Source organism: Penicillium longicatenatum (assembly GCF_028827895.1).
Source record: "Penicillium longicatenatum strain IBT 33135 chromosome Unknown contig_7_segment0_segment0, whole genome shotgun sequence".
NCBI lineage: Eukaryota > Fungi > Ascomycota > Eurotiomycetes > Eurotiales > Aspergillaceae > Penicillium > Penicillium longicatenatum.
The window spans coordinates 4,529,048-4,551,647 of record NW_026643124.1 but is presented as its reverse complement, the minus strand read 5'-3'; the positions used below and the strand labels follow the sequence as shown (position 1 = coordinate 4,551,647).

Below are 22,600 nucleotides of genomic sequence, written 5' to 3'. Positions count from 1 at the left end.
TGGATAAATCGGGTATCAATCTCTATGGATACACTACAATAAATTTACTGCTCCTGCAATGGCATTCCTATGCCTGGCCTTCCCTCTCCTTCTCCCGCTGCTCCTCTGCGGGCGTCTTCGTCTTCAATTGCAACGCATGGATACCGCCCTCCTGGCTCATCTCCTCCTTCAACAAGGCATAGACCATCCGATGCCGCGCTGGCTGCATTTTCGACTCGAAAGAGTCAGAAGTAATCGTGACACTAAATCAGGCCCGGTCAGTCACTTGGCACCTTAAAGAGTATGACCCCAGTAACGGGCTATTCTTGATCGCGGGGATAATCAAGGAAATGTTGGGTTCGTACTGGAAGTGTGTCTCTTTTGACGTGGCTCCCTGCATGGCAGCATGGTGTGCGTGCTTGTGAGAATCGTTGCGAATTATGAGCGTCGAAGGAGTGAACGCGTGAACGATCTAAAAATATCAGTGTCGAGTTCGTGTGACTGAACCAAGCTTGGGTGTACCTTGTCGCGCATGAGGTCTTCCATCGGGGTAGCGGAGGCCATTTTTGCGGAGACGGAAAACAGGCGTCGGGGGAACTGGAGAGGGAGAGAACGGAGCATTGGAGTTGTGAAGCAGAAGCAAAAGAGACACGAAAATGAGAGCAGAGTAGAGAAGATTGGAGAATCAGGCCACGAGTAGCAGCGATAAGCGGAGAAGGGAAAAGCGCGGATAGTATTTTTGTTTCCGCGGAACTTTTTTCAATGACATCAACCGTCACCGAGGTCGTGTCTCAAGCCATTGGCTTCTCGACGTGAGCTGCACATTGCCATGATATATTCATGGTAACGACGTCCGCTATGTCCGCTCGTATTTTAAGCCCGCGGCTCCTGCGACCGCGCCTGCGCATCCATGCACATGCCCGCCTAGCGACTCTCTCAGCACATACGAAGCTCCTCTCTACGCTCCCCAATATCCCAATCTTCCGCGCCCTGCAAAAGCATGATCCCTCCAGCCTAGCGGTAGTACACAGTGCATCAGACCGCAGCTTTACATATGGCAATCTCATCGCCGACGTCCTTCGCGCGAAAGATGATCTCGAGCGCATAGCATCGGGCAAGCTGTCTGGGGAGCGGGTTGCATTTTTGGCGGAAAATAGCTATGACTACGTCGTAACTCTCTTGGCAATTTTTGCCAGTGATGCTATTGCGCTGCCGTTGTCTCCATCGTTTCCCGTTGGTGAATTGCAGTACATTATGGATAACTCGCAGGCAAAAGTGCTTCTTGCGACGGAGAAGTATGCTGATAAGGCGAGTCAGATTCTAGGGGCTGGGCTTGAGCTAGATCCATCATTTGATATCAGACGGAAGATTGAGGTTGGTACGGATGCCGAGTCTGTTCAACTGGATAGTCGGGAACAGACCTCGTCCGGGATGATGCTTTATACTTCGGGAACTACGAATCGACCGGTAGGAACAACCCTTGTCGGTTGTTGAAAAATATACTAAATGAATAGCAGAAAGGTGTACTGATCCCCGAGTCTGCTATTATTGCTCAAGCATCATCTCTTCTACAAGCGTGGAAGTACACACCACAAGACCGCCTACTACACTTGCTCCCACTCCACCACATTCACGGCGTAGTAAATGCAACCATCACACCTATATTCTCCGGCTCGTCCATCGAGTTCATGTACCCCTTCAATCCGGAACAAGTCTGGCGCCGCCTTGCCGCTCCATTCCTCTCATCTGAAGAGTGCAACAAACCAAAGATTACCTTCCTAACCGCTGTCCCGACAATATACAATCGCCTAATGACATCCTTCCAATCCCTTCCCTCGGAAATCCAATGTGGAGCACAGAAGGGAATACACCCAGACCACCTTCGTCTCAACATCTCCGGTTCCGCAGCCCTACCAACACCCACCAAAGAAAAATGGACTTCCCTAAGCGGCGGGAACGTCCTCCTCGAACGGTTCGGCATGACGGAAGTCGGTATGGCAATTAGTTGTGGCCTCGACCCGGTAGACCGCGTTGACGGTAGTGTCGGATGGCCACTGCCCGGCGTCGAAGCCCGTCTCGTCGATACAGAGACGGACAAAGTTATCCCAGTCGGCCAAGAAACAGATGCCAACGGCCGGGCACTCGAAGGCGAGATTCAATTGCGGGGAGACACGATTTTCCGCGAGTACTGGGGAAACGAGAAAGCTACGACGGAAAGCTTCGTCAAAGCAGATGACAATGGGAAACCTTGGTTCCGGACTGGGGATGTTGCGACCAGACGGGTCGTCAATGGAGTTGGAAAGGGAAGTAGTGGAGAGTGGGCGCAGGGACCTCTGTATTTCATCAGTGGACGGAAAAGTGTCGATATTATCAAGACCGGAGGCGAGAAAGTGAGCGCTTTGGAGGTTGAGAGGGAGTTACTTTCTCTGTATGTTCCCCATCGCTAAGTTTGGTCTTTCATTTGCCTCTACACGAAAAAAATGATACTAACAAATCGCCTAGTCCCCAAGTTACCGAAGCAGCCGTCGTTGGTCTCCCATCTGAACAATGGGGTCAAAAGGTCGCCGTCGTGTTAGTGCTCAACGCTGACGCAGCGACAAGCGGACGAAATGGCAAGTCGTGGGGTCCGATGGATATGCGTCGTGCGTTAAAGGATCGACTGGCAGCGTATAAGATCCCGCAGGAGATGAAGATTATGGAGAGTATACCCAGGAATGCCATGGGGAAGGTGAATAAGAAGGCTCTTGTTAAAGAGGTGTTTGGGGTTTAGTAAACCTCGACTCTTGATTGTATGATAGTGTATAGTAGATTGTATTAAATCATCTGCCATTTCAACTTGGCAGCTCTCCCACGTGAAACATGATAAGATGAATTGCAGTACCCACATATGCAGTAAATCAATAGAGGAATGGTATGATACAATATAGTACAGGTTGTTTCGTATAGTACACGGTAAGTCAAACCCTAGCCCGTGATCAAGATCACTAAGCCCACTCCCCAACTCTCTCATACTCCCTGATCAGGCTCAAAGCCTCCATGCGAACCTCCAACCTAGCCATATCAACAGCAACAATCTTCGCATCCACAATGCCAAAGATATCCATCCGCTCCCGACCGGCACAATCATCCGGAAGAGTGATAGAGCAGGTAACACCCAGATTAGCAATAATGCCAGAATACACTGTTCCATCACGCTCGGGAAGAACGCGCCGCATGCGTAGCACGACGGGGAATGTAGCTGGTAGCTCACACCCTCCGAAGTAGAACGCGCGGAAGAGGAGCATGCAGGCCCAGTGTTGGGACGAGTATGCAGAGACCTCGCGGAGGCGGGTGCGGGTCGGGATTGAGTGGAGGATGTGGGAGTCTAGATCGGATTTTGTGTATGGCAGAGGTTGGAGTGAAGATTCAAGTTCGGGTTCGGGTTCAGGTTCAGATTTCTGCGTTGTTTCAGTTTCAACTTCAACTTCAGCTTCGGCGGACGAAGCCTGATCCTCATTCTGAGCCTGCTCTTCAATCTCAGGGTCAGGCATATCAGCGATACCGTCAAATAGCCGACCATGTTCGGCTTCAAATCGTAATGCAGCCTCAATCTGATAATGAGCAATCACGTCCGTGAATCGGCGCAACGGACTTGTGCTCTTGACATACGCATCCAGCCCAAGCATATGATGATGCACGGGCTCAGAAGAAGAGAATGCCTTTGGCATAGCCAGATCCAAGAACTTCTGGCCACCAAACTGCTTCATATTCTCTGGGGTGACGCGTCCGTTCTCCGGGTCATACCAGGTACCGTCGTAGACAGCAGGAATATTGCGAGTAGCGCAGAATTGGCCGGCAATATGGCCAGCCAGGTTCATCAGCATTGAGACGAGGTAGTTCTTTGACTCGTCACGGACCTCGTGTGGGTTGAAATCCTGCATGCGCATTCGGATGGCTGGGTCGCCAATGTAGTATCTTCCTTCTGTGACTTGCATCTCGTAGGGCTTGAGTGGGGCTGTGCCTGCTTGGATGGTGAGAGACATGTTAGGGCGCATAGATTGCATGTCCATGGCACCGTTCTTCTGACGCTGGGTGCGGAAGCCGAGCATCAATTTGCGCAGAATGGTAAATGTGTCTTTATCTTCGGCTGTGAGTGTCTCGCGGAATTTCTTGCCTTTGGGCAACGGCATATCGACGAAATTGCCAACAGTGAGATTTTCTTGAGACTCATGGGCGTCGGGATTGAGGTATTTCCGCAAGGTGCTATGCGTGACACTGATGACATTGTGCACAATTCCGTTTGCCACCTCGATGTCTAGGACCTCTCCATCAAGATTCATCTTCGCACTAAATGTTAAGGTCGGTCGGCCCGGTGCAAGACTGAAGTGCCCCTGGGTAAGAGCTTCCGGGAAAATAGGGTATGTACGCTCAGGAGCATACAGTGTCGCCAATCGCGAGGCAGCGTACTCGATGGTAGGATCATTATACTCCAAGAAAGCCGTTGGATTAGCGACATGAATATGCACCCAGAATTCGTCGTTTGATCCAGGAATGCGCTCCAGAGAAACTGCATCGTCGATTTCCTGTGCAGTGACATCGTCAATACAGTAAACCGGCAAATCTCCCCAGTCTTTTCGGAGGTGTTGCATAGAATCGACTAATGAATCGACTTTCTTCCAAGATTCTTCAATTTCCTCCCAGCGCATGTCTTCGAGGAGAGACACCCCATGTCCTGGTAACGTCAAGTTCTGATCCAGCAGACTCAAATTCTCCCACGGGGAGATGACACCCAGCTCCTGTAGGAACATACGAGTGGAAGACTCGCTGAGGCCGAGGGTGTTGTACATGCCCGTTACCCGCATGATATGCGAGGCCGTCGACTTCAAAGTACCCGATGGCATGATCACTGATGGAGTCGCATACAATTGGAGATATTCGATGATCATCTGGTCATTCTGATCAAATTGTTCGGTCAAAACCTCGCGGTAAGACATTGCTTTGCTATCTTGACCAGGTACAAACTGTTGCAATGATGGACCCACACTGGACATGATTGTAGGTGACCGCACCTTTCGGCTGAGGCGAATCAGGCGCTGTGCCTTTTGAGTAAATCGCTGGATTGGATGCTGTGGGAATTTGTCCATCGTCATTCCCGTGGAGGTTGTAGCTTTATGATCTAGAAAGGCCTGGTGGCTCTTGCCCATAGCGAAACGAGTAAGATATTCCTGGTGCTCATGAGCCCAAGTGGTGACTTGATCAACCACTTTGGCAATCCGTTTCGGTTGCACAAGGTACGTGAAACTAAACAGTGAGGTAGAGTCCTTCTCAATCAGGAACGGGTGGTTTCGAGTAGCCTGGTGAACAGCGAAAAGGTTGACACTGTTCAGTTCGGACTCTTCGATACCCAGGACTTTCATAGTCAATTCTTCAATGCTCAAGCGACGGAATTCGGTATCATCGGCGACCAGCTCATGCAGATTATCCAGCTTCGCTGAGTGAGCCCGGTAAAAGTCCAGAATATGACCTTGAAAATTGTTCATCATATCCAGGAGAGGAGCACCCAGTGGCCGTGGAACGCCCCCCTCTGGTACGAACTGGATCTCGTGATTGATCATGGGCGTGGTTGTAGGGAAATAAGGCTTGATCGGTTCCAGTAGCTCGACAGGAGCAAAGTTCTTGATCACATAGTCCAATTCGCGAGTTTTGCAGAGACGCCAATTCCCGCGGTTTACGTAGAACTGCGCTTGTCTCTGAACGGACCGCACATAGATTGCCCATTTAAAGGTCCCATCCCCCAGTAACTCAGCCACCATATCACCAGGCTCAAGGTGATCGCCATGAAACTCCTCCGAAGTATCTATGTCATCCTCTTTCGAGAGGCCCGGATCATTCCACACGGAATCGCCATAATTATCTCGACCGTTAGGCATGGAGCCCATCATCGGACCAACATCCTCCCCATGGTTCGGCTCCAGTATAGGATCCAAGTGGTTTGGATTATTCGCCTGCCAATTCGAAAGATATCCTCGAATGTCTTTGTAGGCCTCGATCTCAGCTTTGTGGAGGGCTTCCGGGAGGCTTCGTGACTGGTCGATGGGTGGTCTCGGGGTGGAATACGGGTCCTGCTCTGATACCTGATTGAAATCGTCAGCCAAGTCCGTTAATTGTAGACTGTTCTCCATACTTGATTGCCCGATTCCAAGATTCTTGTGGTGGATAGTAAACGACCGTGAGGCACGCGAGGCAGCCGTGACAGACCTGCTGCTTGTCGATGCCTTATCGCAATTCGTGCGCAGGCATTTCTCGCATGTGCAAGTCTCTGCAACGACCCAGTCTTTAGCCAGACCATGGTTGTGTATGAGATCGCAGAAAGCGACGCCGCATGAATGTTGTATTATTCTGCGGTCATTTTGGCCACCGCTTTGAGGCGGTGTGATGACATTGACACCTTAGGTGTCGATGGATATACCTTGAGTACCAAAATGTTCAGCAAATGCCATTCTATGCGGAACAGGATTTGAATTCCTCTTTTTTTTTTCTCTTTTGAATATCATCTGAGACATCATACACGTATGAAAACAATTTACCCTGCTGGTTGTCCTTCAAAAGTACACACTTTCAATAGTCCACCGAGCTTGCTTTTAGCGTTGCATGCGCAATCTATCTTGACGAACGCCCAATGTACTTTAGCTAGATGAATGGTAGCTAATGGACAAACCCGAGGATCAGGTTCATCCGCCCTATCATACCCCGTGAAAGTGAGACATCTAGATTCCCTCGGGGTTTCTCCGACTGAGCGCCATGTCCCAGGGTTACAAACCTCAATTTTTAGCCACAGACGACTTCGCTTGACATTCCTACCAACACCCCGATCGCTGTTCTCTGATGAAGATCCCGTATTTTCCGCTTTCGCATTCGTATAACCCCGGCCCGCGGTATTTCGCTACAGCTCCATGTGACAATCCCCCACGTTTAACTAAGTCGACTCTATTTCTAGTCGCGCTGATCGAATTGACAGAGGTCCCGAAACAGGGTTGGCAGCGACTATCATTTCTCATCTGGTCTAAGCGAGCTGTGGCCCGAGCTGACTTTTCATACAGAAACCGTTCAGGGGAAATCCCCCGCGCGGTCCCACACGGCAAACTAAAGGGCCCCACGGTAGATCCCGAAGGGTCTTGCGATCATTTCCAAAATGATAAGGATTATGGGAATACGGATGGGATGGCATTGAATCTGCATGTTTCTGATATGATGCTCATGATTCATGATAATGAGGGATGCCATGAACTAAAGGTACAGTGCACTGGTTTCGAGCCCCTGTCTACTGCATGATCCATCTTCTCGGCTCATCCGGACTACTGTTGATCCTACCGAGCTCTGATCTATCATGACACCCCCTCAGACTAGTCCAGAAGGGAAGAACCAACCGGAGTATTTGTATACATTGAGTTAGAGGCATAGATTATTAGCTCAGGCCTTCACCAATGATACAATTCACCTTCGCGATCGACAGGTCTAGTTAACAACGTCAATTGGGATCGCTTGACCCAACTCGATAACGGAATAATTCCCAACCAAATCCCCGAGGCTGGATTGCTTCTTCATGTGCACATTTTCACCGCTTGAATGCGTCTCCGCAATGGGAGCCTCTTTATTAGCTCTGGAAACAGGGCATTGATGCTCCTTACCCAAACCAGTATTTGCACTCGGAGCTCTATATCCACATATCCACTTCGCTTCGCGAGGGTATCTTCGCGCCATGGCACACTATTGGATCCATCGGGACTAGCTAGCGACTCTGTCGAACCTGTGCCAGACCTACTTATAGCAATCAGTGCCCGCTCCTGCCTGCCGAGCGTCGGAGCATAATCAATCAGATTGGCAGGATTGATCTTTCTTATCCAATAGTTGTGATTTCCTCCCTTCAATATACACATTTCGATAGATTCGCTTCCACATTCGGTTCAAAAACATGGTTTCCGGCACCAGCTGGCACGCAGCCGCGCTATTCGTCGCATCATTTGCTTCCGTCGCAAAAGCCGACATTTGTTCGACCCTTGCGCAAGGTGGAATCTCCATCGAATACCCGTTGACGCTAGACTACACATCCGCTCTGACCGATTACTGGTCGGCAGCATGCGGAGACCTCAAACCAACATGCATTGCGGCCCCATCTAGTGCAGCGGAGATGTCGCAGATCATTACCAAGCTGCACGAGGTTGAGACATTGTTTGCTGTCAAGTCTGGTGGACATATGCCGAATAATGGATTCGCTAGTATCGAGGGCGGATTGCTGATCTCGACGAAGAACCTGGATCAGGTGAATTATGATGAAGATGACCAGACTGCCGTGATTGGGCCTGGTCTATCGTGGGAAGAGGCACAGAAAGGCTTGGATGGCACGGGACGGGCCGTTGTGGGAGGGCGATTGGGTGGTGTTGGCATCGGAGGATATATGCTCGGAGGTATGTTGGTGAAAATGGCACGTTCAAACAAGATTCTGACCTGCCTAGGGGGAATGAGCTTCTTGAGTACCCAGTATGGATGGGCCGCCAACAATGTGGTGAACTACCAAGTCGTTCTGGCTAATGGTACCATCGTTGACGCCAATGAGGATGAGAACACCGGTAAGTTAATTCCCAGCTTGAATTCAGCTCATGAACTCAACTGATCAATGATAGACCTCTTTGCTTCCCTCAAGGGAGGAGGTAACAACCTTGGTGTTGTCACTGCTTACACTATGGAGACCCACCCGATCGACCAGGTCTGGGGTGGTAACTTTATTTACACCAAGGACAAAACACCTCAAGTTCTGACTGCACTGCGCAATTTTGTAGACAACTACCCCGATGACAAAGCCGCTATCATTCTGACCGCGGAGCATGGAGTGATCGGGGTCGTCGACTTCTGGATTATGTTCCTCTTCTACGATGGACCCGAGCCACCAGCTGGTGTTTTCGACGAGTTCGCGGCCATCGATCACACGTCCACTACAAAGACATGGGACTCGTACTATGATCTGCTCAAGAACAACGATCAGTTCATTCTTCAGTGAGTACACTGATATTAAGTTGATGTACTTTGCTAACATAAACAGCGGCCAACGCTACACCATTGCGACGGAGTCGACACCCGTGCCCAACTCTACTGTTGGGCTTGATGTGATGCAGGAGTACTTCGACCATTGGTACAACGTAACTGAATCTGTTCTCGGCGTCACTGGGGTCATTGGATCGATTGCCTTCCAACCAGTTCCCAAGGCATTCACCAAGAAAGCCAAGGAGCGCGGCGGAGTAAGAACCCCAGGATTGAAGATGCACACAATGGCTAACAGAGACAGGATCTCCTCGATGTCCCCGACGACCAAAACTATATCTTCTTCGAGTTCGACTTTTCCTACTCGCTTGCGATTGATGACGAAAAGATTGACCAGGCTACTCAAAACGTGTACCAGGGAATGGGCAACCTCGTCGAGAAGAACATTGACGAGGGACTTCTGCCCGACGTGTACCGACCACTATTTATGAATGACGCTTATTATCGCCAGGACTACTGGGGCCGCATCAATCCAGATTCCAAGGCACTGGCGTTGAAGACTCGCCTCAATGTTGATCCCGACGGGTTCTTCCAGAAGCGGACCAGTGGTGGTTGGCGACTTGAGTAGTCATGACGCCACCGATACTGGATACTTACTTCGGGTATGGAATGGTATAGTTAAATAATTGATAATTACCAGTTCAAATAAATGTCTACTCTGCCAAGATTCAATAAGCGATCGTCAATTTTAAACTGCGAAGAAAATAGACTTGTCGATCGCGTGCAGCAAATAACAAAGCCACTCACAAACTAAAATAGCAGACAAAGGATGAAACACAATTTCCCCCAGCCTGACTCATTTAAGTAACCGCCTGCGTCAGGTCCGAGTCGTCAGAAGAAACGAGTGGTCCAGAGGCGCTCGGAGCAAATAGCCTTCGCCTCCACGCGCCGAGGTGGAGCCGCGGGCGCCATGACAGCCGATCTACTCCAGATCTGAACTTTTCCTCACCTCTAAAGCTCCAGAGCTATTCACAGCTTAAGCTATGGATCTGTAGATCGCTCTGTTAGGATAAGTCCGCTGTTCATTGTAACTGGTCAATGGATTTCGCCGGCGGCTGGTCTTAGACAATCTCTAACGCTCAGCTGGGGCTCAACAGATCGACCAGGTCTAGATACCAGCTGCTGCTAATTCGGGGAATCTAGACCTCCTCTCTGAGGCTTTGTTTACCATGCGGGCGGCTATGGTGGCGTCGATGCTGAAGAGTATAAAGAGTGCGAAGCCGCAGCTTAGACTAGGTATTCCTTTCAGTATCATCACCTCATTCAGCGATTTCTTTATCTTGTTTTGAACCTTTTTTCGTCTTTCTTGCCACTTTCATTATAAGTTCTACGTATATCAACGAATATCGATCGCATCGCGTCACACTCCTTCGACCTCGGGAGACGATCAACGCTCGCACGTCTTGACCGAACATCGAATTCATTCTGTCCTTCAACTCCGATTTCATTCCATCTCAAGCGACGACACATACATTGAACCAAATCAACGTCTATCTCTATTTACTCACTTTTTTCTCTCGACAAAATGGCCCCCCGCTATGGAGCCCTCGGCGCAACCTTCCAGCTCGCCCGCCTATTTCAATGCTGCTCCCTCATCGCTATCATTGGGATGGTAGCGAAGTTCATTGCGGTTATCGTAGGGCAAGATGACACACCACCCAATATTCTCATTGGAACAATCAGCGTGGTGAGCTTTTACCTTCCCTCCAGCATTTTATTCTTTATTAATAACAGCTCCACTAATCTCGAACTAGACCTGCATCGCCGTAATCTACTGCATAATCTCCCAACTCCTCTACCTAGACGACATCCTCCCATTCCTCCCCTCGGCCGGTTTAGACTTCCTCATTCTCATCGGAATGATCGTGGTCGCTGTTATAATGGGAAAACCGCTCTCGTACCTGAGTTGTTCGTCGCTATCAGATCTAGGCGATTCAGATGCAGCTGCGTATGCATTTTCGGAGCATTTGGATGGCTATCTCAGTAGTCTGACAGGGAAGATTGATTATGAAGCGTGGATTGGAGCCTCGAAGGCGATATGTTTGGAGACGAAGGCCGTTTGGGGGTTGAGTATTGCTTTGTGGTTGGTTTTTGTCTCCCATCTAAGCTCGATTGTCTGTTCGACTGCTGACATCTATTTAGTATTCTGTTTTTCTTTTCAAGCGTATGCGGTGTTATCCTGTGGAGACAGAAGAAGGTTCTTGCGGACAGCGAGGAGAAGTAATGCTAGACGGGGTCTTGATAGACCTACCAATATGGGTTAATTAGGATGGGGAGATATGTATAGAAGCATATCGAGGATAACGGATGATGCCTGGACAAGGCTATAATGGGAAGGCAATTTGTATTCATTTCTTATGATCGCACGGCGTCCATTCATTCGTTTGATTTAAATGCATTCCGGCGTTTAGCGTTCTGAACTCGAAACAATGAAAAATCAATGGGAAACACAAATTTCCCAACCAAATGTGTCCCTGAGAGCGCCGCACTGATATAATACACCATAACTCATGGATTCCACGCCATGCCTGGAGCAAATCTGGAATCGCAGGTAATTTGTTCCACGTAGCATGCGAAAGGTAGACTAGCCCGAACTGACAGGCGGAATGATTGCAATCTCTGCTCCGGCCTGGATGATTGTCTGTGCATCTTCCTCAACATCCACATAGTCTCCATCAAGACTGACACCGCAGCTAACGAGAATTTTCTTCCCGATATTAGGATACCGTTCCTCTAGCAGAGGGAAGAGCTGTGCTAATGGGAGTGGGGCGGGTAGATTCTCAGTGTTTTTTGATGTGAATTGGGATGCTGTGGCGAAGTAATGGATGGTGAATGTTCCCGTTCGTGACACGGGGTCGGATGATTGAGTTGTTGCCATGGTTTTGTGGGTTTGGAGTTGTGGAGGTGGGGGATGAAGATGAGGATGAATTGGAGTTGAAGTGAAGGCTGTCGGCCAATCCCGATGCGGGGTCGGTGTGCGGGTCCCATTTCGTTTTTGATCGTGAACATCTTGTAGTTCCCAGATTCTATTGTTTTGAATACGTAAATATGACATTTATTGGAGGGAGAAAAGCGGCATAGAGCTAGCTTCCCATCGCAAGTCCATGTTTGCAAAATGTTGCACTATCATGTCGGTTTGCTCGTAGAGCTTCCAGGTTGTCCCAATTTGATAATCTCGCTATGAGAATTAAATATCAATAGGAACACACCCAAAGACCATCTCCCAGGTTTCATTGGACGGATCGCACTGATTCCATGAGAATTGCAAAAAGTACTGATCCCTATTTTGCCCCCAGCGTGCAACATCTGTCTCCGTTAGTCCTGGAGGGAAGCCGTCCCGGGGCCTAAAGATGCCATGGGGTCTAATTCGTGCTTCTTGCGGGATTAGCGCAGCAGATACTGATCTTCCAGTATCCAGTTCGTTATCGGAAAGCGCAGGAGATGGACTCGCGGCGACTTTAACGGGTGAAATGGTGAAGGGACTGTCCGGGCTCAAATTTCCATGGTAGATCGGTTCGTTAATTGGCGTGGTGTACTCGGTCGTGAGAGGAGATGTGTCACGTTTCGACATGGCAATCGCTTCCTCTAACAACATGACCTTTTCGCCCATGATGGTACCGTGCTCGCGCTTGTGAAGTCCCTGGACTCGATGCGACCGAGCGAGGAGATCCAGTGCTGCACGTCGAATAGCAGGATCACGACAGCGAAGGCAGGTGAACCAGAGGGGGAGGCCGATGCTGATTTCAAAAGTGAATGGCGGGAGGAGGCCATTTGATCGCGCCGAACTCTCTAACGCGATAGAAGATTGTTCGACAATCGTTTGAAAATTCGGCGTGAAAGCGTCTGTAGTGACCCGCATTGGCGATACACAGACCCCGAGAATAATAGATAACATTTCATAATACGTGAGGAGAAGGGCGCTGGCGCTGACTTGCGACCCGGGCAGTCCGGCTTTTGAGGCGCGTAGAGACTTCATCAAATTCGTAAAGGCAGTGTACCATCTCTCAAGGCGAGTGGCGAGGACAGTTTGCCGTTGCATGAGTTCGTCTGATATGCACCAGGCCCTTGAGCACTGTAGATACTTCTCGCAGGCCGACTCCAAGAGCGGGATCTCTGCGCCGAGCACAACGATGGCCTCCCGGGCGGCCTTAAGGGAGGCAAATTCTTCCGTAGATATCGATGCATATTCTTCGAGTTCTTCTAGTAATGGCATGGCAGCTTCCCAACTTGCATTAGGTGAGAATATTCCCAACCGGGCAAAGATTGGAACAATCGTCTCCTTTAGCAAAGCCAGTCTGCCAAAGGCCTTCTGGGCTCGCAAGGTGAGAATGAGCTGCACGCCTTGAGCATAGAGTCGCATAACTTCCTCCATACTTCCAAAGAGGGATTCGATGCATATAAACAAGATACATGTAATCAGCCCCACGAAAGCGTCAACACTGCCACGGGTGATTCCCTGCCGAACAGCAGACACAGAGCGCGCATACCAGTCCAATGCATCCTGTTGATTCTGACTTAGCGTGCGCGAAACACGACGCAGCGGGTCAAGCTCGGAACAAGGATCAGGGCTTTCAAACAGAGTGCTAATACAGATCATAGCATCCCACACTGCAGGCTCGCTCCGACAAACCTGGGGAACAACCGTGCGCCAAAATTCTTGATCCAGTCCACCCCCAACTGATGCAGCAGCATACTGAAAGTAATATGCGAAAGCGCGACGCTCACGCCAAATTGTATTCGGGGCCAACGACAAAGGCATGTCAAGCACGCCGACGCTGCACATATCCGAGGCCGAGGCCGTGGAGAATCGTGTCCGGTGTTTGTGACTTTCATATTCGCATTTTCGTCTTGTGCTGATGCACCTACGACAGCTTGGTTTTTCCTCTCCGCATTTCACTTTTCGGGCCTTGCATGTTTTGCAACCGAGTCGCGATTTCAGGGGCCTCGTCAGGCTGACGCTCAAATGGGAGGACGGACTGGGAGGCATGTGAGCAACATGTCAAAGCGAGATTTTCGATGGCCAGTAAGATGGTAACTGATATCGCAAGTTACCAGACGAGCAATTCTGCGTGTAGTAGCGCGGAGGCTATGTGTGATCTGTATAATTTTCGATGTATCAGACCGTAAGCCGCAGATCCTCTTATCGTTGTCGTTATCGTTATCGCTTATCGCCCGAGTCTAGCCTCACCACGTGAATTGACTGATCTCGCGGACCCAGTGGTTGTGGACAGTGGAGAGCGGAAACAACGTCTTGTATCCGTAGTGGGCTCCCCCACCGCCCCATTTTTGCCCGCATCCATCAAAGTGTCAGATGATTTGTACATCGTCTATCAAGTGCCAAAAAATGGTCAAAACAGTGTGTTTGCCGCGACCCTTTTGGAACTCGATAGGAAGGATTGTTGATTAGTCTTGGCTCGGAGATATGCGGCAGAATGACATCTAAGGCGGTCAGATCTCGGTTATCCAGGAACCAGAAGTTTGTCCTTTCGTCCCTTTCAAGGTTTCATAGAAACAGGATCTTGGAAACATGCTATCGTTCCTAGCAAAGAAAGTTCCCCGAACCACGACCTGTAGGCTCAATCCAATTTTATTTGATGATGGCCGCTCCTGTATCCAATTCATGTCCCCCAACGATCAATACCTCGTGATGAACCGCTGGCCACCCGGTTCCAACGAGATGAACAAGAATATAGCCCTGCGCCCACCACTTCACTGGCATCGAGATCAGATCGAAACATTCCATGTACTTAGTGGGTCCGCCAAGTTCACGCTCGAGGGACAAGAGATAATAAAAACAAGCGGTCAAACCATATTGATCCCGATGAAAACCTTCCATACCTTCTGCAATGCAAGTGCGGAGACTGAGCTAGTGATTGAATTCGTCTTGCAGCCAAAGTGGAAAGATAGGGACGAGGCCTTTTTCCGTAGGTGTACATTCATGCGATTACCACCGAAAACTGTGCTGATTTGACTAGGAAACGTGCAATCTTATCGTGATGACTGCCGCAAGGCAGGTCTCCCTCGAAGCCTGCCGCAAGTCTTATTGTTCAATTGGGCTGGAGGTGTTGTGCTGGCTTTGCCTGGTCCGCGTATCCTCGCTAGATTCGTAGGGGTGTGTATGAACCTTTTCGGAGGTGTTGTACTAGGAAAGTACATTCTTGGATACAAAGAATCATATCCAGAATATTATAAACCGAAGATATAATGTTTCTAAAGCTCCTTGAAAGGTTATTGAAAATCAACAGCCGGGATTCTTGTCAAACGAATTACCTACTCGTTAGGTTTTCTACATCAAAAATAGAACCATGACTGTCTCGTACACAGCCAACCATGGGATTCCTATTGATGTTGTTCCGGACAAAAATAAGGGGGGGGGGGGGGGGGCTCGATTGACTTAAAAGATCATTTGAACGGTGCCAGAGAAAGTGAATCGATGTATTCCAATACATCTTAATCAATGAGCTAGAATACTTTGGACAAAAGCTGGCTAAGTCCATATGAGTCAAGCCCCTCTAAAGCCTGCACCTCATTCCGTTTCACATATAAATACCTGGACGCAACCTTACTGCTAAGGATTTCCACAAAATCATCAGATTTTCCTTCAAGGGAATCCAGTGAGTGAGTAATCGTCCGCGGCAGCTCCTCATAGGCAATTTTGGACCCAGAAGAATACGACATATCTTCCCAATGAAGAGGCTCCTCGTTCCGACTTCCCAAGAGTCCTGCTCCTAGAATAGCCGCAACGGCCAGATACATATTTGCGGTGGCATCGGCGCATCGAACCTCCCAGTACCCATCGCCAAGCTTGCGAACAGGTGTCTGGCGGTTTTGCGTCCCCCAACTTACTTGTGTCCCTGCCTGGAAATCTCCACAGCGGCGGTAAGAGCTAATGGAGGGCATGGAAAAGGCACAGATGGCAGGAAGGCGCTGAAGAACACCGGCAAGGAAAGCTTCTTGATTGCGGGGAGGGTGAATAGAAACATGGATGTGGGAGCCATTCGCAGATCGGTTTTCCACAGGCTTGGGGGACATTGTGGCTGTATAGCCGTGGCCCGCGAATGTGCATCTGATGATGTCGTGAGCGGCCACGAGGTCATCGACAGCTTCAAGTGGAGGCCGGGCAGCTAGGGTGATCTCGTATTGACCAATGTTTCCTTCCACGTGGAACTCCCGGACTGGAATCCCAGAATGGGAGAGATTCTTTACGCACTCCTCTAGGTACTTGTAAGAGGGAGCGCGTAGCCCGGCAGCCGAATAGGTCCCTGGATGCGACGAAAATGGGATTAGGGCGCCATCTGAGGCGGACTGTAGAACGACAAACTCGATTTCAAAGCCGATGAGGAAGTCCAACTGGCGCTCCTTTTTGCCTCGAGAAACAACATTCTTTAGAGCAATTCGAGGACACAGGTTGGGGTTGGACATAATCCCAGGGTTTTCCTCGATAATGGAGCACATTACTGAGGCGTAATTGGGACCCTCCTTGTCCATGCAGTTGGAGAGGGTCCGAAGGGAGGACCAGTCTGGGTATAGCAGGTGGGCAGAGGATGCCTCAAATGGGACGCGACTCTCATCGGGGAGACAGCTCAAAGTAATCTGGCCACACCTCAGAGGCTTATTGCTGGTCACTATTGACTGAAAATAATCCATGGTGACCACCCGAGCACGTAGAATGCCTGAGTAGTCCACCCACTGAAACCGCACATAGTCAATCTCAGGATTTTGTAGAAGAAATGCATCGACATAAACTCGAGGCTTATCCGGGCTGATTCCAGTTAGCCCAAGGGCCGAGGGAAGATCTCCAGTCGAACCCATTGAGTTTATGTGGCTGGGAAGATGAAGAAAAAAAAAAGAACGTGACTAGGATACCGGCAGTGTTGTGCCTAGGAGGGCCAGTAAGGTGATGAAATGTAGTGGTGCTGAATCAAACAGGAATACGCAGGTGAACGATCATCTTTATGAAGACCAAGTCTCCTAATTCCTAGCAGAAAATGTTAGTATACTTGCAAAGTATAGAGATGGATGCACCTCAGCGCCACTGACGAAGTAACCTATGTAGAAGGCATCTAGCCAAGCCCAAGTGCTGACGACGACACGCGCGATTTCGCACGCACGTTCAGACCCTTACCTTGTAGAAGCAAGGGACACGGGATGCTGCTGATCATCCTCGCTTCTCCCCGACAGTTGATGCGAAGATGTGCTCAACCCAAGGTGTCTCTGAATCCCTATGTCGTCATTCTTTGAGGAACTAAAAACGATCTTCGGGGTGTGCTGAAGCCATTGGTACAATCGCCGATACGGTGTAGCTTGCATGAATTTGCATGAGAGATGAAGTTTCGGCCGAACTCGTGGCATACACGGGTGACAGGTCTGTGCACCCAATGGAAATGATCTTGCGGCCGATCTCCACCAAAAACGTGTGACTAATTCAGCCGATCCGAGCCTTATTGCGCCACAATCCCGCCGATATGCAGGGTTGGAGGTTACGTGTATCCATACGAAGATGCGCCAATCATTCCATATCAGATTCCCTGAGTACGCACTCTGACAGTGACCATCCTCCCGGACCATCCTCCCAAGTATAGGGGTGATGTCACTCTACCCCAAGAGATCATCTAGCCCTGAACTAACTACCACGCTATTTAAGGGCCAGACGATGTTGGACTGTTCACCAGACCATCTGTGGACCATTTGCTTGAATTTGATATCCACCCATCATGCCTGCTCTGACTAGTGTGCCGACAGTTGATCTGTCAAACCTCGACCACCCGGAGGGAAAGAGATTGGCTCTAGACAACATTCGTCGCGCTTGCATGGATTGGGGGGTCTTCTACCTCTCAGGTATCCCAGTTCAGCCAGCTACCCTCGAGAACGCTACCAATGAGACCAAGTTATTCTTTGATCGTCCCATCGAGGAGAAAATGAATATCACGCTGGATAAGGTCCCTAGTTATCTTGGATATGTCCCGGTACGTTTAGTAGTACTTTGACTACTTCGAACGTCACTGATGAATCATACAGTTAGCTAGTGAGCGCACTGGTGATAAAGTCGATTACCGTGAACGCATCATCTTGCGCGGTGACGACCCTGGGAATGGGGGAAAGATGGATCCTGTATACCAGACACTCCAGGGAAAGACCCAGTGGCCATCTGGAATGCCTCACTTTCGTCGTGCCCATGAGGATCTCTTGACTGCATTCACGGGTGTATCTCGGGTTGTCCGGGCTCTGATGGCCGAGGCATTTGGGATCGACTTTCCCACACTGGACAGCCTGTTCCACGAGGAATCTCGTCAGAATCGCAGTGTCGTGATTCATTACCCCCAGGTTCCAAAAGGTGGGGATTCCGGTCAAAATTTGACCGGATTGCATGGACACAAGGATATGACTTTTGGTGGTATAATATATCAAGCAACCGAGCATGAGTGCTTGCAGGCTCAAGCACCAAATGGAGAGTGGGTTACCTGTCCACCGAAACCGAACACGGTAGTTTACGTTGTCGGAGCAATTTGCGAGTCTATCACCCGGGGCGTACTCAAAGCTTGCTTCCATCGGGTTCTCACTCCTGCTCCTGAATCCGGATCTCGCTACGCTATGGTTGCCGCTCTTTATATCGATTATGATATCTCCCTGGCCAATCCCAAGGTCACCAAAGCACTAGAAAGGATCGGGAAAGATCTCCAGGCCGGGTATGAGCTCAACAACGGCATGCTGGAAGACTTCCTCAATGAGGAGTTTGATTCTATTGGCATGAGAAGTTTGAAACGGTACATGCGCAGTTTTCCGGAAGTCACTACCAAATGGGTGAGTTTTGTCATTTTCACTTTCGAAACTTGCAGCACTACTCACACAGATGTCACTGGCAGTTCCCTGAATACTCCAACCGCGTCGCGGCTGCATAGACATAGGTTTGGCTGTTCCCCTGGTGGTACTGAGATGATCAAAGCACCCGAGTCCCACGGCAATGCTGCAAGGATTGAACTGTGGCGACATAGCCTAGGCTATTTATAATATTTTGAATTTACACTTGAAGTTTTTGGAAGTAACTGAGTCACCCTTGTTTTGGGTGATAATCCTTATGGTGATCCTTAAGCAAGGACACCTCGATCCCACCTACGCCGATCAGTAGCTGTCAGCATCACACGTAGTGGAGGATCAGACGAGACTCGAAAGAGAACCAGAAGAGAAGAACAGACCCGCGGGCGCTGGAGCCCCAGCGCATGGTAAGGTAAGAGGAACCAAACAGAAAACAATCTTATTGCGGTGTGTGAGGGGGTAAAAGGAACAAGAGACTGTAGCCCTCTTCTAAACCGGAAATCATGTGATCTTGTGCCTCTCCGTGCTCGTATACTCAGATTGCCAGTGACAAACGACATACATGGCCCCGGTTCGGGTACAGACTTCCGCGAAAGATGCATATGAATGCAGTGCCCACTAGTAGTATGTCAGGTGACCTTAGAAAGCCTCCTCGCTGCATGTAGATCGAGTCTCTGCCTCTCTTCTCTCCTGTCTTCTCCCCTCTCCTCCTCCCTCCTTCTCTGCTCTGGCGAGGCATGTAGACACTCTTTATCCCAGTCTTGCTATGCAACACGTAGCGAATTCCCTTGGCTTCATAGCCTACCGTGATCATTGTGAGTACACGCAATATGGATTCCATGATCGGCATAATCTCAAGATGGAAGGGGATTTTCGTCGATGATCCCCATTCTTATGACGACCGCATTCCAGACCCACCCTCAGGTCATTCAAATGAGACAGAACTCAGACAGAAGGACCTGTACACGCGTATGACGATGTGATTGAGACACGGTGAGGGAAGGGCCCGAAGGGATGACTATATTAATCATTCAAAGGTCTATATTTCTGCACCGTGTATTTATAGCCGCAACGATTGCGCCGGCTTTGGCAGCACCTCCTATTTTGACCTTCGCTATTTCAAATTAGACCCACGCCAGATGATCGTTATGGCGAAATACTTGGACAACGAAAGGCCAGCATTATCAGTGAATACCAGTCTACATGACAGTTCAACTACCCTGCCACAAGAAAAGTCACCCAGAAGTCTTGAATCTTCCCAGACCATTATTGTTGACTTTGATGACAATTTTTTGCACCCGCATGCCTGGCCTGATTCCCGGCGATGGTCAATATTAATCCTTACTCTCGTCATTACGACTTTAGCAAATGTATCAACGACAATCGTTGTTCCTTCATTGGATGTTATCTCGGCTGAGCTGAACATGGACCCCATATCTGAAGGACCAATGGTGATGTCTTCCTACGTACTGACCCTTGCCTTCGGTCCCTTATTGGTAGCCCCATTCAGTGAGCTCTGGGGGAGAGTTCCTCTCATGCAGGCTGGGAATATTATCTATATGGGATTCAACTTGGCCTGTGGGTTTGCGACCAGTCGAGCCCAGCTCCTTGCTTTCCGAGTGCTTGCTGGCCTTGGAAGCGGCGCAACACCAGTAGTGAGTACTCTTTGATTTTATTCTATAGTCCGGGCCACAATTGATTCAATATAGGTTGGGATTGGTATGATAAGTGACATGTTTCCCACTGAAAAACGCGGGCAATCACTTGCTGTATTGAACATGGCATTCATATTAGCGACCCCTATTGGTGCCATCGTTGGCGGGTTCACAACTTCTTCGGCATCTTGGAGATGGGATTTTTATTCAACTTCCATGGCCTCGGCCGTGCTGATCCTGTTAAGCTTTTTCATCTACAAGGAATCTTACCCCCCGGTCCTACTCCAACGGAGAAAGAAGCAGCTGCTGAAGGCCAATGGTCCAAGTTCAGGTAACCTCAAAACACAATATGATGAAGATCACCCTACGATCGCGGCACTATACTACAAGACACTTATCAGGCCTCTCTACTTCCTTGCGACGCAGCCCATTATTCAACTCCTAGGCCTTTATGTGTCCTTTGCCTACGGAATGACCTATCTTATTTTCGGTTCATTCCCAGCACTTTGGGAAGGGCGCTATCACGAGGCCAAGACGATTGCCTCGCTTCACTTTATCGCCCCTGGCATCGGCTATCTTTCCGGAATCATGATTGGCATGTTCTGTGCAGACCGAACATATCGAAAGCTCCAGCGGAATTCTGAAGAGAAGAAGCCGGAGTTCCGGCTCCCTCTTCTGATTATCAGCTCAACCTTCATACCTGGAGCCCTGATCTGGTATGGTTGGTCTGCAGAAGCTCACGCTCACTGGGCAATTCCCACTATTGCGATATGTTTCTTGATGTGTGGCTGCACTATTTTGTTCCAGTGTGTCACTGCCTACTCCATTGATACCTTTCATATATATGCCGCCAGTGCATCGGGCGCATTGTTTTTTGTGAGAGGTCTCTGCGCTTTTACCTTTCCTTTGTTTGGACCTACTATGTACGAGAACATAGGCTTTGGCTGGGGCAATACTCTGCTTGGACTGCTGGCCCTGGTCATTGGTGTTCCAGTCCCCTTGATCTTGTGGAAATATGGTCCTCGACTCCGGCAACGAAGTGTTTATGCAATGTCCTCGTAGCCTGTGTTTTGATACGGGTTCCTTTCATTGAGACCATTTGAACATTTGGGCTGATTAGCTCTCCAGGGAGGCTGCCATCATGCTTACGTTGATACTGCCCAGGTGCGCCTGTGAAAGGGGTTTGCTGATTATACATATATACCCATGGGCAACTTTTGAACAATCTTCTGCATTGTATATGTGTTTCATTATGACAGACGCCTGGGCACTAGTTGCCTGGTTTTCTTCAAGGCCCAGACCAGAATTTATATTTTGTATCCTATGATACTAGCTGTCAAACTTCCAAGTAACGTTCCTCAAAAGAGTCTGTCTAGTTGGGAAGGCGGAGCAGAAGAAAGGATAAAATACGCTCTCTTGGGGCCATGCCATCCTTCTCCAGCCTTACAACAACAGCTAATGGATTTATCCACCACCCAGCAAACTACTATAAACAGTATCTACAAAACCTTTTAGCTCGTCGATCAAGATCTTTGCACAAGCTTAATGAAAGAATGATACTTGGAATGCCCAGGGTGTGTGGGATGTGACGTAGCCATCAACGTGTGCTGAATCTGCTGACATCACCCACATCTAGTCCATCCACAATACTCTCTAGAACGTAGGGGTAAAAGGAATCCCATTTCAGTTGTCGGTCAATCCTAGAAAGTCTCCATGTGGGGCGAGAAAACTCATATTTAAGAAGGGAGCCCGGGAGTCGCGATCTTCCCCAGGGCTGAAGAACGAAGCATGTCGCATGTAGCCTTACGCGGTTAAATGGAGCATATGCATCGAAACGGAGACGGCCGAATCACAAGCCCTCTTATTCGTTCTCATACTCTGTACTGTAGGCTTCAGCTTTTCTTTTCATTCTTGTGACGTAGAGCATGCTTTTGCCAACATATACCCTATGCACGGGAGATGGAGATAAAGATCGAAGGTATGCTGAATATGGTTTCCGGGATCTTGGTACATGATCGTACCAGTAAAAACTGAAGTTAGATAGATCGTGAAGTTTGGGACGACCACAGTGGGCGAAT

General features: G+C 49.3%; 10 protein-coding genes across 10 annotated transcripts; 5 read left to right on the top strand and 5 right to left on the bottom strand.

The window, feature by feature from the left end:
- Nucleotides 1–67: 67 nt before the first annotated feature.
- N7484_011960 (BolA family protein) lies at nucleotides 68–600 on the bottom strand (the record flags this gene model as incomplete). Its single annotated transcript, XM_057122347.1, has 3 exons — nucleotides 68–242; nucleotides 297–451; nucleotides 502–600. 3 exons carry the CDS (start codon nucleotides 598–600, stop codon nucleotides 68–70), a joined length of 429 nt encoding a protein of 142 aa, XP_056968101.1.
- Nucleotides 601–837: 237 nt separating this feature from the next.
- N7484_011959 (acyl-CoA synthetase) lies at nucleotides 838–2,749 on the top strand (the record flags this gene model as incomplete). The annotated part of the gene is made up of 3 exons (XM_057122346.1): nucleotides 838–1,446; nucleotides 1,494–2,407; nucleotides 2,482–2,749. The coding sequence occupies 3 exons, from the start codon at nucleotides 838–840 to the stop codon at nucleotides 2,747–2,749; spliced, it is 1,791 nt and encodes a 596-aa protein (XP_056968100.1).
- A 214-nt stretch (nucleotides 2,750–2,963) lies between these two features.
- Nucleotides 2,964–6,140, bottom strand: N7484_011958 (exoribonuclease II; the record flags this gene model as incomplete). The annotated part of the gene is made up of 1 exon (XM_057122345.1): nucleotides 2,964–6,140. The coding sequence occupies one exon, from the start codon at nucleotides 6,138–6,140 to the stop codon at nucleotides 2,964–2,966; it is 3,177 nt and encodes a 1,058-aa protein (XP_056968099.1).
- Nucleotides 6,141–7,930: 1,790 nt separating this feature from the next.
- N7484_011957 (FAD-binding oxidoreductase) lies at nucleotides 7,931–9,622 on the top strand (the record flags this gene model as incomplete). The annotated part of the gene is made up of 5 exons (XM_057122344.1): nucleotides 7,931–8,423; nucleotides 8,472–8,585; nucleotides 8,640–9,009; nucleotides 9,056–9,251; nucleotides 9,299–9,622. The coding sequence occupies 5 exons, from the start codon at nucleotides 7,931–7,933 to the stop codon at nucleotides 9,620–9,622; spliced, it is 1,497 nt and encodes a 498-aa protein (XP_056968098.1).
- Nucleotides 9,623–10,579: 957 nt separating this feature from the next.
- Nucleotides 10,580–11,278, top strand: N7484_011956 (uncharacterized protein; the record flags this gene model as incomplete). Its single annotated transcript, XM_057122343.1, has 3 exons — nucleotides 10,580–10,741; nucleotides 10,809–11,137; nucleotides 11,197–11,278. The coding sequence occupies 3 exons, from the start codon at nucleotides 10,580–10,582 to the stop codon at nucleotides 11,276–11,278; spliced, it is 573 nt and encodes a 190-aa protein (XP_056968097.1).
- A 360-nt stretch (nucleotides 11,279–11,638) lies between these two features.
- Nucleotides 11,639–11,932, bottom strand: N7484_011955 (MoaD/ThiS family protein; the record flags this gene model as incomplete). Its single annotated transcript, XM_057122342.1, has 1 exon — nucleotides 11,639–11,932. The coding sequence occupies one exon, from the start codon at nucleotides 11,930–11,932 to the stop codon at nucleotides 11,639–11,641; it is 294 nt and encodes a 97-aa protein (XP_056968096.1).
- A 309-nt stretch (nucleotides 11,933–12,241) lies between these two features.
- N7484_011954 (uncharacterized protein) lies at nucleotides 12,242–13,837 on the bottom strand (the record flags this gene model as incomplete). The annotated part of the gene is made up of 1 exon (XM_057122341.1): nucleotides 12,242–13,837. One exon carries the CDS (start codon nucleotides 13,835–13,837, stop codon nucleotides 12,242–12,244), a length of 1,596 nt encoding a protein of 531 aa, XP_056968095.1.
- A 1,679-nt stretch (nucleotides 13,838–15,516) lies between these two features.
- On the bottom strand, nucleotides 15,517–16,866 carry N7484_011953 (uncharacterized protein; the record flags this gene model as incomplete). The annotated part of the gene is made up of 1 exon (XM_057122340.1): nucleotides 15,517–16,866. The coding sequence occupies one exon, from the start codon at nucleotides 16,864–16,866 to the stop codon at nucleotides 15,517–15,519; it is 1,350 nt and encodes a 449-aa protein (XP_056968094.1).
- Nucleotides 16,867–17,768: 902 nt separating this feature from the next.
- N7484_011952 (Clavaminate synthase-like protein) lies at nucleotides 17,769–19,062 on the top strand (the record flags this gene model as incomplete). The annotated part of the gene is made up of 2 exons (XM_057122339.1): nucleotides 17,769–18,020; nucleotides 18,073–19,062. The coding sequence occupies 2 exons, from the start codon at nucleotides 17,769–17,771 to the stop codon at nucleotides 19,060–19,062; spliced, it is 1,242 nt and encodes a 413-aa protein (XP_056968093.1).
- A 635-nt stretch (nucleotides 19,063–19,697) lies between these two features.
- Nucleotides 19,698–21,584, top strand: N7484_011951 (MFS transporter; the record flags this gene model as incomplete). Its single annotated transcript, XM_057122338.1, has 3 exons — nucleotides 19,698–19,836; nucleotides 19,996–20,522; nucleotides 20,577–21,584. The coding sequence occupies 3 exons, from the start codon at nucleotides 19,698–19,700 to the stop codon at nucleotides 21,582–21,584; spliced, it is 1,674 nt and encodes a 557-aa protein (XP_056968092.1).
- Nucleotides 21,585–22,600: the final 1,016 nt, after the last annotated feature.